The sequence below is a fragment of the Brachyhypopomus gauderio genome, unplaced genomic scaffold (assembly GCF_052324685.1).
Source record: "Brachyhypopomus gauderio isolate BG-103 unplaced genomic scaffold, BGAUD_0.2 sc187, whole genome shotgun sequence".
NCBI lineage: Eukaryota > Metazoa > Chordata > Actinopteri > Gymnotiformes > Hypopomidae > Brachyhypopomus > Brachyhypopomus gauderio.
Window position 1 is genome coordinate 240,943 of NW_027507008.1, and position 16,124 is coordinate 257,066.

A 16,124-nucleotide genomic window follows, 5' to 3' on the forward strand; every position below is an offset into this window, starting at 1 on the left:
GATTAAAAGTCCGTTTTTGAGATAAGGGTTCTTTATACAGAGGATCTCCTGTTTTCAAAATGCATCAATAACTGCTTGAGAAAGCTGTTCTACTTTGATACTTGAAGAAAAAAAACATGCTCAATAAAATGTAGGCTACTCGTGTTCAATGGTTTATTCAGTTAAACATGAAAATAGTACGGTATGCCTACATACTTTAAGAGGGCATATTCAGTCAAACATAAATTTGTAAGGTTAACTTAAATTTAATTTGAACTTAACAGGCAGCCAATGTAGGGAGGCCAACACTGGAGAAATATGCTCCCTTTTCTTAGTTCCAGTCAGGAGCCTAGTTGCTGCATTTTGAACAAGCTGAAGGCGTGACAGAGCTGATTGGTTGATACCCAAATACAGAGAATTACAGTAATCAAGCCATGATGTAATAAAAGCATGAACAACTGTTTCCATATCTTTAAAAGTTAAAATAGATTTGAGCTTAGAGATTTTCCTTAGCTGATAAAAACTGGAACTATCTGTTTATCAAATGTAAGTGTGGAATCAAAGAGAACGCTGAGATTCCTTACGTAGCTATGAGTATTTATTAATAAAGGCTCCAGATGTTTAGCATTTGGTGTAACACTGTCTGGATAAAAAAATAATAATAATAGCCTCTGTTTGGCCATCATTCCATTTTTAAAAATTATTGGACAGCCAAATTCTTATGTCCTGCAGGCAATGTCGATGGGCCGCGTCTTGCAGAGTATCTGCACATTGTTGACCTACAAATTTAATGACTTAAGACCTCCAAGAATAAAAATTAAGACCATTACCATGGCAAAAACATGAATTCTCAAGCTGGGCCCCTCCAAAGCTTTCAGGTAGTCCATGTTAATGTGAGACCTGCTTTGCCTTGCAAATTATTAGCACAATGTCTGATAAACACAGCCTCAAATCATCAAATCATTTGTGCACGATTGCAGTATTTACTTTTGAATGGTCATTTTTGAGAACCTTGCCTCAAATATGGCAATATTTCTACAAATATGTCGAAGCAAAAGGTAGGAGAATCTTTAAGGCGACATCACCAAGTTGAGGGTATTCCTGCATCAGCCCTTGGTTTTTTAAGTAAATAAATTGATTTTAAGATGGATAACAAATAGCAAGACATGGCACACATGCACTTGGCAAGAGAACTAGAGTGAATGGCGCTACTGTGTGTATGTGAATGTTTTTATAGAAGAACAATCATGGGTTCAAAATACTACTGTTTTAATTGGTATTTGAATTGAATTTGAAATGAAACTGTGGCTGATTTAGCCGTGTTATACTAGTCCAACCATGCTTCTTTTTTACTGTGTGGTTAGACTGAGACTTGCGCTGTAGAAGTAGAATTAAAAATATTTTTTGTCTTTTTGGACATTAATAGCTTTTTCACTCCCCTTAGATGAAATTTAATGCCACTCTTCAAAAAAGAATGTAATTCAATACATTTAAAGACCTTAAAAATCTTTTATTTAAGCCTTTTAAAGGACCCGCCGGGACCCTGGTCTTGGTAATGATGGGCACCGAATTCCAGGCATCTTCCTGAGGTTGGGTGATGCGGCCTCCAGACGGGTGGGCCCCGTCGCGACCAACACGCCCGACTGGAGTCCTTCTTAGACAGGAGCTGCTCAGGTACCTTGATCTGCTCCCTCTGCTCCTCCAAGTTTGCCTCTTTGTGGATCTCGACGATGGTCTTGGGGCCCTGGTCACCCCTCCGGGGCACCCAGTTATTCTACCGTAGTTGGAAAGAGAGGAGCGCTTTCAAAATGCATTCAACACGGCAGCCACCTTGTCAGGATGGGCAATTAAGAAAAGCAAACCTGCAAAAGGAAAGCAGTCCAACCACCTCTGCATGACTAGCAATGAAACCTCCACACTCAAATACTGAAGCTGGTCAACGGCTGTTCTATAAACTATACTTGTACAGTAAGCATTCGAGTATAAATTAATGAAAGCAAGGAAACATTTGTAGAGACACTGAAGAAGTCCAACGGATGGGTGTGTAACACTTACCTGTCTGAGGTCCAGGACATCTTGCAGTTTGCAGCGGATCCTCAATGAGGTCTTCCTCGCGTTTATTATTTTGCTTATGTAGCTGCAATAGTGGTCCATTTTGGGCTGATTAGTCAAAAACAAGACTCTCGTTAGCATGCTTGTGGCTACCGCCTGGTAAAAACTACCGCCAAGAGTTAACAGCCAGGTAGGAGGAACATAAGCGCATGATACCTTGGCCTTCTCGATGTCCTTGCCAATGGTGGAGAGTAGGATGCAGAGACACTCTAGTCTTTCCTCGCTGTGGCTCTTCTGGAGCAGCTTGACTATACAGTCATGCAATATAAGCTCCGACAGCATCTCCACCTTAAACAGCTCCCCGATAAACTTGATGTTACCGAGGGAACGGTGGCGGGCCTCGTCCTTCATGGCATCCAGCTTCTCGATCAGGCGCTGACGCTCCTCATCCTGGCGGGAAATATCGGGGGTTGGCGTTAACACGAGACGAGGCCCGGATATACGGCACATTTAACACAACTAAAACGACTGGACTTCACTCTAACAATACACATCCAATGATGTGCACTTGGAGGGAAGGTGCACTATCAAGATGGTGAGACTGTCGCACCTCTGATGCGGCTTCCAGCTCCTTCTGCTTGCGCTCGTTGCTGTCCTTGTCCTTCGCAAACTCCTTCTGGCAGCAATTGAGCAGCAGCCTTCCAAAATTCACTGTGCCTCCTGACTTATCAGAGGTGGGCACTTTCAGCTGGGTACCATGAAGAGCAAGCAACAAGCACAAGTGAATAAGAGGTTTTTTCATGACTAGCAACATTAACACAGATGAATGTAGCCAGGGTGCAAATTTTGCTTTCTGACCTGTGTGCAAATTTAGGATAAGCTTGAAATATCACTGCTCAACACATACTACTTTAACTGCCATCACAGATAAGACAAAGTTGCCTTTTGTTAATTTATGTACATTGGCATCAGTCAGACAGTCAGTCAGTCAGTCAGACGTACAGACAGACAGACAGACAGACGGACAGACAGACGGACAGATAGATAGATAAATAGATAGATAGATAGATAGATAGATAGATAGATAGATAGATAGATAGATAGATAGATCTCTTCAGACACTCTGCTAAATTATGCCCTTTCATTATTCTGTGTCCTTGGCCAGTAATTGCACAGCATGGACAGAGGACACAGATCAAAGCAGTTCATTCCTCCCTTTCTGACCAATCAGAAGTCTTGGGAGGGCAGTTGCTGTTTCTGAACACTTGGTGATCTCATGACAGTCAAAGGAGAAAGACACGTACAAACCGGTGAGCAGCACGGCCTGATCTTGCGTCAGAATGGTACATCTGGAGAACAAGGAGACCTTGGCCCGATGACGAAGAGGAAGGGTGATGGTTACCTCACCCCATCACCTCACCTCATGTGGGTCACCAATGAGACCTAACATGCTTAATTCATGTCACTGAAGTATGATGTAATAGTAACCTAATAGTAAAACTGAAGTATGATGAGTAATCGTCAACTGTTGGGAAAGATTCAGTCTGCTGAAAAATACGCCCAATATGAGGTGGACTGAAAAGTATCAGCCATAGGCTTAGTGTACAATTTTTTAAATGACAAATACAAAGAATATTTTTAAAATTTTGTATTTATTTTTTAGGCTACCATTTTTATTTAGTAAGTAAAGACATTGAAAAGAAGAACACAAACACTTTGACTTGGTGAGAAAGAGCCACACATGATTTATCACAGCACAGAATGTCATGGAAATGTATAATTGTGTTTTGCACATTTTAAATGTAAAAGAGTTCAAATAGCCTTTATGGGCAGTGTTTTTTTTCTGCAGTGTTTGTTAAGGGCCAGTAAAGCATTTTCATATAAATATCAACTATATGCCCACGCTGAGGTGTCCTCTTTTTCACCATCTCTGATCCGGTCACCCTAATTGAACACTTCAGGAACCAGGAGAACAGATTCACAACACACAAGTATCAGGAAAGACTTCTAAAGTTTAATGATAATATGTGTAGTTGAATACAGAACAAAATAGATGGGTCTTAAGACAATTTGGTAAGAATAATAAACCATATGTGTGATTGGTGTTCTCCTTATCAGGAGAGGAGGTACAGTAGACTGGATGTAGGGGAATGGAAAAGTCCAGGGAGAGAGATTCTAAGTGAGGTGCAGACACACAGATAAGGGAATGAACAACATGTCAGTGTGTTCTGATTAAGGATTTGCTGGGTGTACGTATGTCTGAAAAACATCTGGCACAGGAACATCTGTCCAGCGCAGTGGAGTTGGGGTGAAGCAGGGGGACCATAACAGCTGGAACAGGTTGAGACTCAGTAGCAGCATGATGTCAGGAGTAGGTTTACCTCATCAAGAGGAGAGACAAGATCATTAGACATGCCTTAGTACAGAGAAGTATAAATTAATGGACTATAGTGTGCAAGGCTCCAGCAAATCTAGCTATGGCAGCACAGCTAAAAGGGTGGAGCTAGAAAATAGCACAGGCATGAGACAAGCAATTAGACAATAGCATTCACCCAATTTTAAATGATAGTTTTCTGTCTTTTTGTCAGACGACTATAGGCTATCTTGCTCTGAAAATGACAATATTTTCTTTATTTAAAATTAGGGGTGGCCATAGATTATTTTTTTAAATCTAGATTAATCTCACTGAAATCTTGAAACTAATCTTAATTAATCTAGATTAAAATGGCTCATTCAGAATATGCGTGCTACCCAAGTAATGATTAAAAGTCCGTTTTTGAGATAAGGGTTCTTTATACAGAGGATCTCCTGTTTTCAAAATGCATCAATAACTGATTGAGAAAGCTGTTCTACTTTGATACTTGAAGAAAAAAAACATGCTCAATAAAATGTAGGCTACTCGTGTTCAATGGTTTATTCAGTTAAACATGAAAATAGTACGGTATGCCTACATACTTTAAGAGGGCATATTCAGTCAAACATGAATTTGTAAGGTTAACTTAAATTTAATTTGAACTTAACAGGCAGCCAATGTAGGGAGGCCAACACTGGAGAAATATGCTCCCTTTTCTTAGTTCCAGTCAGGAGCCTAGCTGCTGCATTTTGAACAAGCTGAAGGCGTGACAGAGCTGATTGGTTGATACCCAAATACAGAGAATTACAGTAATCAAGCCATGATGTAATAAAAGCATGAACAACTGTTTCCATATCTTTAAAAGTTAAAATAGATTTGAGCTTAGAGATTTTCCTTAGCTGATAAAAACTGGAACTATCTGTTTATCAAATGTAAGTGTGGAATCAAAGAGAACGCTGAGATTCCTTACGTAGCTCTGAGTATTTATTAATAAAGGCTCCAGATGTTTAGCATTTGGTGTAACACTGTCTGGATAAAAAAATAATAATAATAGCCTCTGTTTGGCCATCATTCCATTTTTTAAAAATTATTGGACAGCCAAATTCTTATGTCCTGCAGGCAATGTCGATGGGCCGCGTCTTGCAGAGTATCTGCACATTGTTGACCTACAAATTTAATGACTTAAGACCTCCAAGAATAAAAATTAAGACCATTACCATGGCAAAAACATGAATTCTCAAGCTGGGCCCCTCCAAAGCTTTCAGGTAGTCCATGTTAATGTGAGACCTGCTTTGCCTTGCAAATTATTAGCACAATGTCTGATAAACACAGCCTCAAATCATCAAATCATTTGTGCACGATTGCAGTATTTACTTTTGAATGGTCATTTTTGAGAACCTTGCCTCAAATATGGCAATATTTCTACAAATATGTCGAAGCAAAAGGTAGGAGAATCTTTAAGGCGACATCACCAAGTTGAGGGTATTCCTGCATCAGCCCTTGGTTTTTTAAGTAAATAAATTGATTTTAAGATGGATAACAAATAGCAAGACATGGCACACATGCACTTGGCAAGAGAACTAGAGTGAATGGCGCTACTGTGTGTATGTGAATGTTTTTATAGAAGAACAATCATGGGTTCAAAATACTACTGTTTTAATTGGTATTTGAATTGAATTTGAAATGAAACTGTGGCTGATTTAGCCGTGTTATACTAGTCCAACCATGCTTCTTTTTTACTGTGTGGTTAGACTGAGACTTGCGTTGTAGAAGTAGAATTGAAAATATTTTTTGTCTTTTTGGACATTAATAACTTTTTCACTCCCCTTAGATGAAATTTAATGCCACTCTTCAAAAAAGAATGTAATTCAATACATTTAAAGACCTTAAAAATCTTTTATTTAAGCCTTTTAAAGGACCCGCCGAGACCCTGGTCTTGGTAATGATGGGCACCGAATTCCAGGCATCTTCCTGAGGTTGGGTGATGCGGCCTCCGGACGGGTGGGCCCCGTCGTGACCAACACGCCCGACTGGAGTCCTTCTTAGACAGGAGCTGCTCAGGTACCTTGATCTGCTCCCTCTGCTCCTCCAAGTTTGCCTCTTTGTGGATCTCGACGATGGTCTTGGGGCCCTGGTCACCCCTCCGGGGCACCCAGTTATTCTACCATAGTTGGAAAGAGAGGAGCGCTTTCAAAATGCATTCAACACGGCAGCCACCTTGTCAGGATGGGCAATTAAGAAAAGCAAACCTGCAAAAGGAAAGCAGTCCAACCACCTCTGCATGACTAGCAATGAAACCTCCACACTCAAATACTGAAGCTGGTCAATGGCTGTTCTATAAACTATACTTGTACAGTAAGCATTCGAGTATAAATTAATGAAAGCAAGGAAACATTTGTAGAGACACTGAAGAAGTCCAACGGATGGGTGTGTAACACTTACCTGTCTGAGGTCCAGGACATCTTGCAGTTTGCAGCGGATCCTCAATGAGGTCTTCCTCGCGTTTATTATTTTACTTATGTAGCTGCAATAGTGGTCCATTTTGGGCTGATTAGTCAAAAACAAGACTCTCGTTAGCATGCTTGTGGCTACCGCCTGGTAAAAACTACCGCCAAGAGTTAACAGCCAGGTAGGAGGAACATAAGCGCATGATACCTTGGCCTTCTCGATGTCCTTGCCAATGGTGGAGAGTAGGATGCAGAGACACTCTAGTCTTTCCTCGCTGTGGCTCTTCTGGAGCAGCTTGACTATACAGTCATGCAATATAAGCTCCGACAGCATCTCCACCTTAAACAGCTCCCCGATAAACTTGATGTTACCGAGGGAACGGTGGCGGGCCTCGTCCTTTATGGCGTCCAGCTCCTCGATCAGGCGCTGACGCTCCTCATCCTGGCGGGAAATATCGGGGGGTTGGCGTTAACACGAGACGAGGCCCGGATATACGGCACATTTAACACAACTAAAACGACTGGACTTCACGCTAACAATACACATCCAATGTTGTGCACTTGGAGGGAAGGTGCACTATCAAGATGGTGAGACTGTCGCACCTCTGATGCGGCTTCCAGCTCCTTCTGCTTGCGCTCGTTGCTGTTCTTGTCCTTCGCAAACTCCTTCTGGCAGCAATTGAGCAGCAGCCTTCCAAAATTCACTGTGCCTCCTGACTTATCAGAGGTGGGCACTTTCAGCTGGGTACCATGAAGAGCAAGCAACAAGCACAAGTGAATAAGAGGTTTTTTCATGACTAGCAACATTAACACAGATGAATGTAGCCAGGGTGCAAATTTTGCTTTCTGACCTGTGTGCAAATTTAGGATAAGCTTGAAATATCACTGCTCAACACATACTACTTTAACTGCCATCACAGATAAGACAAAGTTGCCTTTTGTTAATTTATGTACATTGGCATCAGTCAGACAGTCAGTCAGTCAGTCAGACGGACAGACAGACAGACAGACAGACAGACAGACAGACAGACAGACAGATAGATAGATAGATAGATAGATAGATAGATAGATAGATAGATAGATAGATAGATAGATAGATAGATAGATAGATAGATAGATAGATAGATAGATCACTTCAGACACTCTCCTAAATTATGCCCTTTCATTATTCTGTGTCCTTGGCCAGTAATTGCACAGCATGGACAGAGGACACAGATCAAAGCAGTTCATTCCTCCCTTTCTGACCAATCAGAAGTCTTGGGAGGGCAGTTGTTGTTTCTGAACACTTGGTGATCTCATGACAGTCAAAGGAGAAAGACACGTACAAACCGGTGAGCAGCACGGCCTGATCTTGCGTCAGAATGGTACATCTGGAGAACAAGGAGACCTTGGCCCGATGACGAAGAGGAAGGGTGATGGTTACCTCACCCCATCACCTCACCTCATGTGGGTCACCAATGAGACCTAACATGCTTAATTCATGTCACTGAAGTATGATGTAATAGTAACCTAATAGTAAAACTGAAGTATGATGAGTAATCGTCAACTGTTGGGAAAGATTCAGTCTGCTGAAAAATACGCCCAATATGAGGTGGACTGAAAAGTATCAGCCATAGGCTTAGTGTACAATTTTTTAAATGACAAATACAAAGAATATTTTTAAAATTTTGTATTTATTTTTTAGGCTACCATTTTTATTTAGTAAGTAAAGACATTGAAAAGAAGAACACAAACACTTTGACTTGGTGAGAAAGAGCCACACATGATTTATCACAGCACAGAATGTCATGGAAATGTATAATTGTGTTTTGCACATTTTAAATGTAAAAGAGTTCAAATAGCCTTTATGGGCAGTGTTTTTTTTCTGCAGTGTTTGTTAAGGGCCAGTAAAGCATTTTCATATAAATATCAACTATATGCCCACGCTGAGGTGTCCTCTTTTTCACCATCTCTGATCCGGTCACCCTAAGTGAACACTTCAGGAACCAGGAGAACAGATTCACAACACACAAGTATCAGGAAAGACTTCTAAAGTTTAATGATAATATGTGTAGTTGAATACAGAACAAAATAGATGGGTCTTAAGACAATTTGGTAAGAATAATAAACCATATGTGTGATTGGTGTTCTCCTTATCAGGAGAGGAGGTACAGTAGACTGGATGTAGGGGAATGGAAAAGTCCAGGGAGAGAGATTCTAAGTGAGGTGCAGACACACAGATAAGGGAATGAACAACATGTCAGTGTGTTCTGATTAAGGATTTGCTGGGTGTACGTATGTCTGAAAAACATCTGGCACAGGAACATCTGTCCAGCGCAGTGGAGTTGGGGTGAAGCAGGGGGACCATAACAGCTGGAACAGGTTGAGACTCAGTAGCAGCATGATGTCAGGAGTAGGTTTACCTCATCAAGAGGAGAGACAAGATCATTAGGCATGCCTTAGTACAGAGAAGTATAAATTAATGGACTATAGTGTGCAAGGCTCCAGCAAATCTAGCTATGGCAGCACAGCTAAAAGGGTGGAGCTAGAAAATAGCACAGGCATGAGACAAGCAATTAGACAATAGCATTCACCCAATTTTAAATGATAGTTTTCTGTCTTTTTGTCAGACGACTATAGGCTATCTTGCTCTGAAAATGACAATATTTTCTTTATTTAAAATTAGGGGTGGCCATAGATTATTTTTTTTAAATCTAGATTAATCTCACTGAAATCTTGAAACTAATCTTAATTAATCTAGATTAAAATGGCTCATTCGGAATATGCGTGCTACCCAAGTAATGATTAAAAGTCCGTTTTTGAGATAAGGGTTCTTTATACAGAGGATCTCCTGTTTTCAAAATGCATCAATAACTGATTGAGAAAGCTGTTCTACTTTGATACTTGAAGAAAAAAAACATGCTCAATAAAATGTAGGCTACTCGTGTTCAATGGTTTATTCAGTTAAACATGAAAATAGTACGGTATGCCTACATACTTTAAGAGGGCATATTCAGTCAAACATGAATTTGTAAGGTTAACTTAAATTTAATTTGAACTTAACAGGCAGCCAATGTAGGGAGGCCAACACTGGAGAAATATGCTCCCTTTTCTTAGTTCCAGTCAGGAGCCTAGCTGCTGCATTTTGAACAAGCTGAAGGCGTGACAGAGCTGATTGGTTGATACCCAAATACAGAGAATTACAGTAATCAAGCCATGATGTAATAAAAGCATGAACAACTGTTTCCATATCTTTAAAAGTTAAAATAGATTTGAGCTTAGAGATTTTCCTTAGCTGATAAAAACTGGAACTATCTGTTTATCAAATGTAAGTGTGGAATCAAAGAGAACGCTGAGATTCCTTACGTAGCTCTGAGTATTTATTAATAAAGGCTCCAGATGTTTAGCATTTGGTGTAACACTGTCTGGATAAAAAAATAATAATAATAGCCTCTGTTTGGCCATCATTCCATTTTTAAAAATTATTGGACAGCCAAATTCTTATGTCCTGCAGGCAATGTCGATGGGCCGCGTCTTGCAGAGTATCTGCACATTGTTGACCTACAAATTTAATGACTTAAGACCTCCAAGAATAAAAATTAAGACCATTACCATGGCAAAAACATGAATTCTCAAGCTGGGCCCCTCCAAAGCTTTCAGGTAGTCCATGTTAATGTGAGACCTGCTTTGCCTTGCAAATTATTAGCACAATGTCTGATAAACACAGCCTCAAATCATCAAATAATTTGTGCACGATTGCAGTATTTACTTTTGAATGGTCATTTTTGAGAACCTTGCCTCAAATATGGCAATATTTCTACAAATATGTCGAAGCAAAAGGTAGGAGAATCTTTAAGGCGACATCACCAAGTTGAGGGTATTCCTGCATCAGCCCTTGGTTTTTTAAGTAAATAAATTGATTTTAAGATGGATAACAAATAGCAAGACATGGCACACATGCACTTGGCAAGAGAACTAGAGTGAATGGCGCTACTGTGTGTATGTGAATGTTTTTATAGAAGAACAATCATGGGTTCAAAATACTACTGTTTTAATTGGTATTTGAATTGAATTTGAAATGAAACTGTGGCTGATTTAGCCGTGTTATACTAGTCCAACCATGCTTCTTTTTTACTGTGTGGTTAGACTGAGACTTGCGCTGTAGAAGTAGAATTGAAAATATTTTTTGTCTTTTTGGACATTAATAGCTTTTTCACTCCCCTTAGATGAAATTTAATGCCACTCTTCAAAAAAGAATGTAATTCAATACATTTAAAGACCTTAAAAATTTTTTATTTAAGCCTTTTAAAGGACCCGCCGAGACCCTGGTCTTGGTAATGATGGGCACCGAATTCCAGGCATCTTCCTGAGGTTGGGTGATGCGGCCTCCGGACGGGTGGGCCCCGTCGTGACCAACACGCCTGACTGGAGTCCTTCTTAGGCAGGAGCTGCTCAGGTACCTTGATCTGCTCCCTCTGCTCCTCCAAGTTTGCCTCTTTGTGGATCTCGACGATGGTCTTGGGGCCCTGGTCACCCCTCCGGGGCACCCAGTTATTCTACCATAGTTGGAAAGAGAGGAGCGCTTTCAAAATGCATTCAACACGGCAGCCACCTTGTCAGGATGGGCAATTAAGAAAAGCAAACCTGCAAAAGGAAAGCAGTCCAACCACCTCTGCATGACTAGCAATGAAACCTCCACACTCAAATACTGAAGCTGGTCAATGGCTGTTCTATAAACTATACTTGTACAGTAAGCATTCGAGTATAAATTAATGAAAGCAAGGAAACATTTGTAGAGACACTGAAGAAGTCCAACGGATGGGTGTGTAACACTTACCTGTCTGAGGTCCAGGACATCTTGCAGTTTGCAGCGGATCCTCAATGAGGTCTTCCTCGCGTTTATTATTTTACTTATGTAGCTGCAATAGTGGTCCATTTTGGGCTGATTAGTCAAAAACAAGACTCTCGTTAGCATGCTTGTGGCTACCGCCTGGTAAAAACTACCGCCAAGAGTTAACAGCCAGGTAGGAGGAACATAAGCGCATGATACCTTGGCCTTCTCGATGTCCTTGCCAATGGTGGAGAGTAGGATGCAGAGACACTCTAGTCTTTCCTCGCTGTGGCTCTTCTGGAGCAGCTTGACTATACAGTCATGCAATATAAGCTCCGACAGCATCTCCACCTTAAACAGCTCCCCGATAAACTTGATGTTACCGAGGGAACGGTGGCGGGCCTCGTCCTTCATGGCGTCCAGCTCCTCGATCAGGCGCTGACGCTCCTCATCCTGGCGGGAAATATCGGGGGGTTGGCGTTAACACGAGACGAGGCCCGGATATACGGCACATTTAACACAACTAAAACGACTGGACTTCACGCTAACAATACACATCCAATGATGTGCACTTGGAGGGAAGGTGCACTATCAAGATGGTGAGACTGTCGCACCTCTGATGCGGCTTCCAGCTCCTTCTGCTTGCGCTCGTTGCTGTCCTTGTCCTTCGCAAACTCCTTCTGGCAGCAATTGAGCAGCAGCCTTCCAAAATTCACTGTGCCTCCTGACTTATCAGAGGTGGGCACTTTCAGCTGGGTACCATGAAGAGCAAGCAACAAGCACAAGTGAATAAGAGGTTTTTTCATGACTAGCAACATTAACACATGTAGCCAGGGTGCAAATTTTGCTTTCTGACCTGTGTGCAAATTTAGGATAAGCTTGAAATATCACTGCTCAACACATACTACTTTAACTGCCATCACAGATAAGAAAAAGTTGCCTTTTGTTAATTTATGTACATTGGCATCAGTCAGACAGTCAGTCAGTCAGTCAGACGTACAGACAGACAGACAGACAGACAGACAGACAGACAGACAGATAGATAGATAGATAGATAGATAGATAGATAGATAGATCTCTTCAGACACACTAAATTATGCCCTTTCATTATTCTGTGTCCTTGGCCAGTAATTGCACAGCATGGACAGAGGACACAGATCAAAGCAGTTCATTCCTCCCTTTCTGACCAATCAGAAGTCTTGGGAGGGCAGTTGCTGTTTCTGAACACTTGGTGAAATGCATGCATTACAGTGTCCAGCTTTAACAATAAACAAAACATGAACAACCTCCTGAACTCCTCAGTCCCATTGGTGCAGTTTAGCTGCAGAAACACATGGGACAAGATAGAGGTCACATGTGGAACTGGCCATTCGCGCGTGGGCATGTGCACACTCACCATCATCAGGCAGCGACACAATTTAGCATAAGTCACGGAGAACTTGGGCTCAGAGATGGCCTTCTCGTATACAAGATCGACGACTCCCTTGAGCCGCTCCTCCGTGTCCATGCTCAGCTCCGTCAGCTGCTTCATCAGTGGCTGGAACATCTGTGGCGTGAGCTTGTTCAGGATGCTGCGCACACGTCGCAGCAGGTCCAGGGTCTTGGCCACCTCCAGGTTCTCCTCGTCAGCTTCAGCCTTGTGGGCGCGCACCTTCTTCATTGAGGGCCTCCACGCCTTCTCCGCCTTGTTCAGCTGGATGTCGTTGCTGAATGAGACACTGGTGATGATCTTGCGTGGACTTTTGCGCTGGCACTGTGAGGACCTCGAAACTGGAGGCTGGAGGGGGGGTGGGGGGTTAATCTTAATTAAGACAATCAGCTCAACTAAGTCCCCTATAATTCACACTAAGGGTGTAACCAACAGCTCCAAGTGAAACTAGCATAAACCAACAACACCAGCATGGCTAGTAAACAATCTAGACTCTAGAGCAAATCCCATGATGCTCTACAATGTAGAATGTCCATTTACATGTGCCTTTAAAGCAGGAGTGTCCAAAGTGTGGCACTCATCTCCAAAGACGAGATATGATATTGGGTTCACGATAACGAGACGAGACTTTTAAATATTTTTAAGAAAACTTCAAAGATGACAAATATATCTGGAAAAATAGTTTTGGCAAAGTCAAAAAATGCTAATTCAACAGGTTTCTCTCCTGTATGACAGAGTCTCTTAAGACTCATTAATGCAAACAGAGACTGTCCCAAAAACAATTTTTTCAAAAACAATAGAGTTGTATACATCCCCACTATATCTGCCTTAAATATTAGTAAGGATTGCGCTCTTTGTCTGAATTTCCTCCAACTCTGACATGACATTACCCCTTGTACATGTTCAACTATGGAAACTGGTCGAATAGCAATGGCAGCGACTGCAATTTTGGCTTTGGATAGACATTTGCCAAATGTAGATGTTTTCAGCTTTCGGCCCATCAGCAGAAGTAGCACATACCTCTGGCTCCAAAGGGGCCTCAACAGGCTCCTTCTCTGCTTGGGGCACTGCTTCCGATACCAATGGCGCATCCATACTCTCACCCATCTTGGGCTCAAGAGCAGGGATGTCTGCTGGAGGAAGGTCCGTCAGAGGAGGTGGCGGGGAGGCAGACGCTCCGAAATCGGAGTCTTGTCCAACAGGCACTGTGCTCAGTGGTGAGGCCAGTTGGAGACCCTGGGACAGGTTAGGCTCCGTTGTCAGTTTTGAAGGAACCACCAGCTCGGGCACCTTAGATGGAGGCGGGGGGGTTGAGGCAGCTGCTGGCATAGACACAGGTTTCCCATGATCATCTGAACAAGGTGCAATTTCAATTCGGTTTCCAAGTTAATAAAATACAAAAACATGATATAATAACATTAAGAAAACACACTTACCGGGTGGAATCACTACAGTAGCTGTAGGTGGCGTGCTTTCATCATCGGTCTGCACTGCGACCACAGTCTGAGGAAAAGAGTGGGGAACATTGTCAAATTTGGAGCAATTACAAACATTTTAACGTAATGCAAGCATATACATAGGCCTTTCGTATTGAGCTCAGCTGAATGGGTGTGGGCGTAGATGCGTTTCTTGCCCCGGACATAATCTCTTCCGTGACATCACATCCACCCTGTTTGGGGTCTGGTATTCTAATCTGTGGGACATGGTTTTTGGGAGTGAGACCAGGTTCAAGCAGGCAACCTTTCCAGCTCCTCACCTGCTGGCACTCTCTCCTGCGCTGTTGGGGCAGGGCATACTGAGGGGGTGGGGCCTGCTGCTGCAGGGCAGAGCTCAATATGATGGGCCCTGAAGACTGGTACTGGTCCTGCGTAGGGTAATACGGCACACCTGGAGGAAACAAGGCACAATCAGATAACACCTTAGGCTCCACCCCAATGTGGAGAGGGAAAGGAAGTCGTTTTTTCTCCTTCATTTACACTGGCCATTTAACATTTAACAAAATCTATGTTGAGTTAAGAGCCTCTCCTCACCGTACGCAGAGCTCCAGTCAGCATAGGTGCCGTAGTAGAAACCCATGGGCTCATTGGCTACAGGGAACTGCTGGGGCGGGGCATACTGAGGGGGTGGGGCCTGCTGCTGCAGGGCAGAGCTCAGTATGATGGGTGTAGTTGGCCCTGAAGAAAGGTACTGGGCCTGCGTAGGGTAATAATACGGCTCACCTGGAGAAAACAAGGCACAATCAGATAAAACCTTAGGCTCCACCCCATTTTTTTTCTCCTTCATTTACACTGGCCATTTAACATTTAACAAAATCTATGTTGAGTTAAGAGCCTCTCCTCACCGTACGCAGAGCTCCAGTCAGCATAGGTGCCATAGTAGAAACCCGTGGGCTCATTGGCTACAGGGAACTGCTGGGGCAGAGCATACTGAGGGGGTGGGGCCTGCTGTTGCAGGGCAGAGCTCAGTATGATGGGTGTAGTTGGCCCTGAAGAAAGGTACTGGGCCTGCGTAGGGTAATAATACGGCTCACCTGGAGGAGACAAGGCACAATCAGATAACACCTTAGGCTCCACCCCAATGTGGAGAGGGAAAAGAAGTCTTTTTTTCTCCTTCATTTACACTGGCCATTTAACATTTAACAAAATCTATGTTGAGTTAAGAGCCTCTCCTCACCGTACGCAGAGCTCCAGTCAAGATAGGTGCCATAGTAGAAACCCGTGGGCTCATTGGCTACAGGGAACTGCTGGGGCAGGGCATACTGAGGGGGTGGGGCCTGCTGCTGCAGGGCAGAGCTCAATATGATGGGTGTAGTTGGCCCTGAAGAAAGGTACTGGGCCTGCGTAGGGTAATAATACGGCTCACCTGGAGAAAACAAGGCACAATCAGATAAAACCTTAGGCTCCACCCCATTTTTTTTCTCTTTCATTTACACTGGCCATTTAACATTTAACAAAATCTATGTTGAGTTAAGAGCCTCTCCTCACCGTATGCAGAGCTCCAGTCAGGATAGACCACAGGGAACTGCTGGGCCAAGGACACGTACTGAGGGTAGTA

At 42.7% G+C, this 16,124-nt stretch overlaps 1 protein-coding gene across 1 annotated transcript; it reads right to left on the bottom strand.

Moving 5' to 3' along the window:
- Positions 1–2,459: 2,459 nt before the first annotated feature.
- Positions 2,460–15,057, bottom strand: LOC143502064 (eukaryotic translation initiation factor 4 gamma 1-like). The gene is made up of 7 exons (XM_076995243.1): positions 14,827–15,057; positions 14,507–14,573; positions 14,091–14,392; positions 13,038–13,418; positions 12,256–12,393; positions 11,913–12,094; positions 2,460–2,481 (listed from the first exon to the last, which is right to left on the bottom strand). Exons 1-7 carry the CDS (start codon positions 15,040–15,042, stop codon positions 2,460–2,462), a joined length of 1,308 nt encoding a protein of 435 aa, XP_076851358.1. The 5' UTR covers positions 15,043–15,057.
- Positions 15,058–16,124: the final 1,067 nt, after the last annotated feature.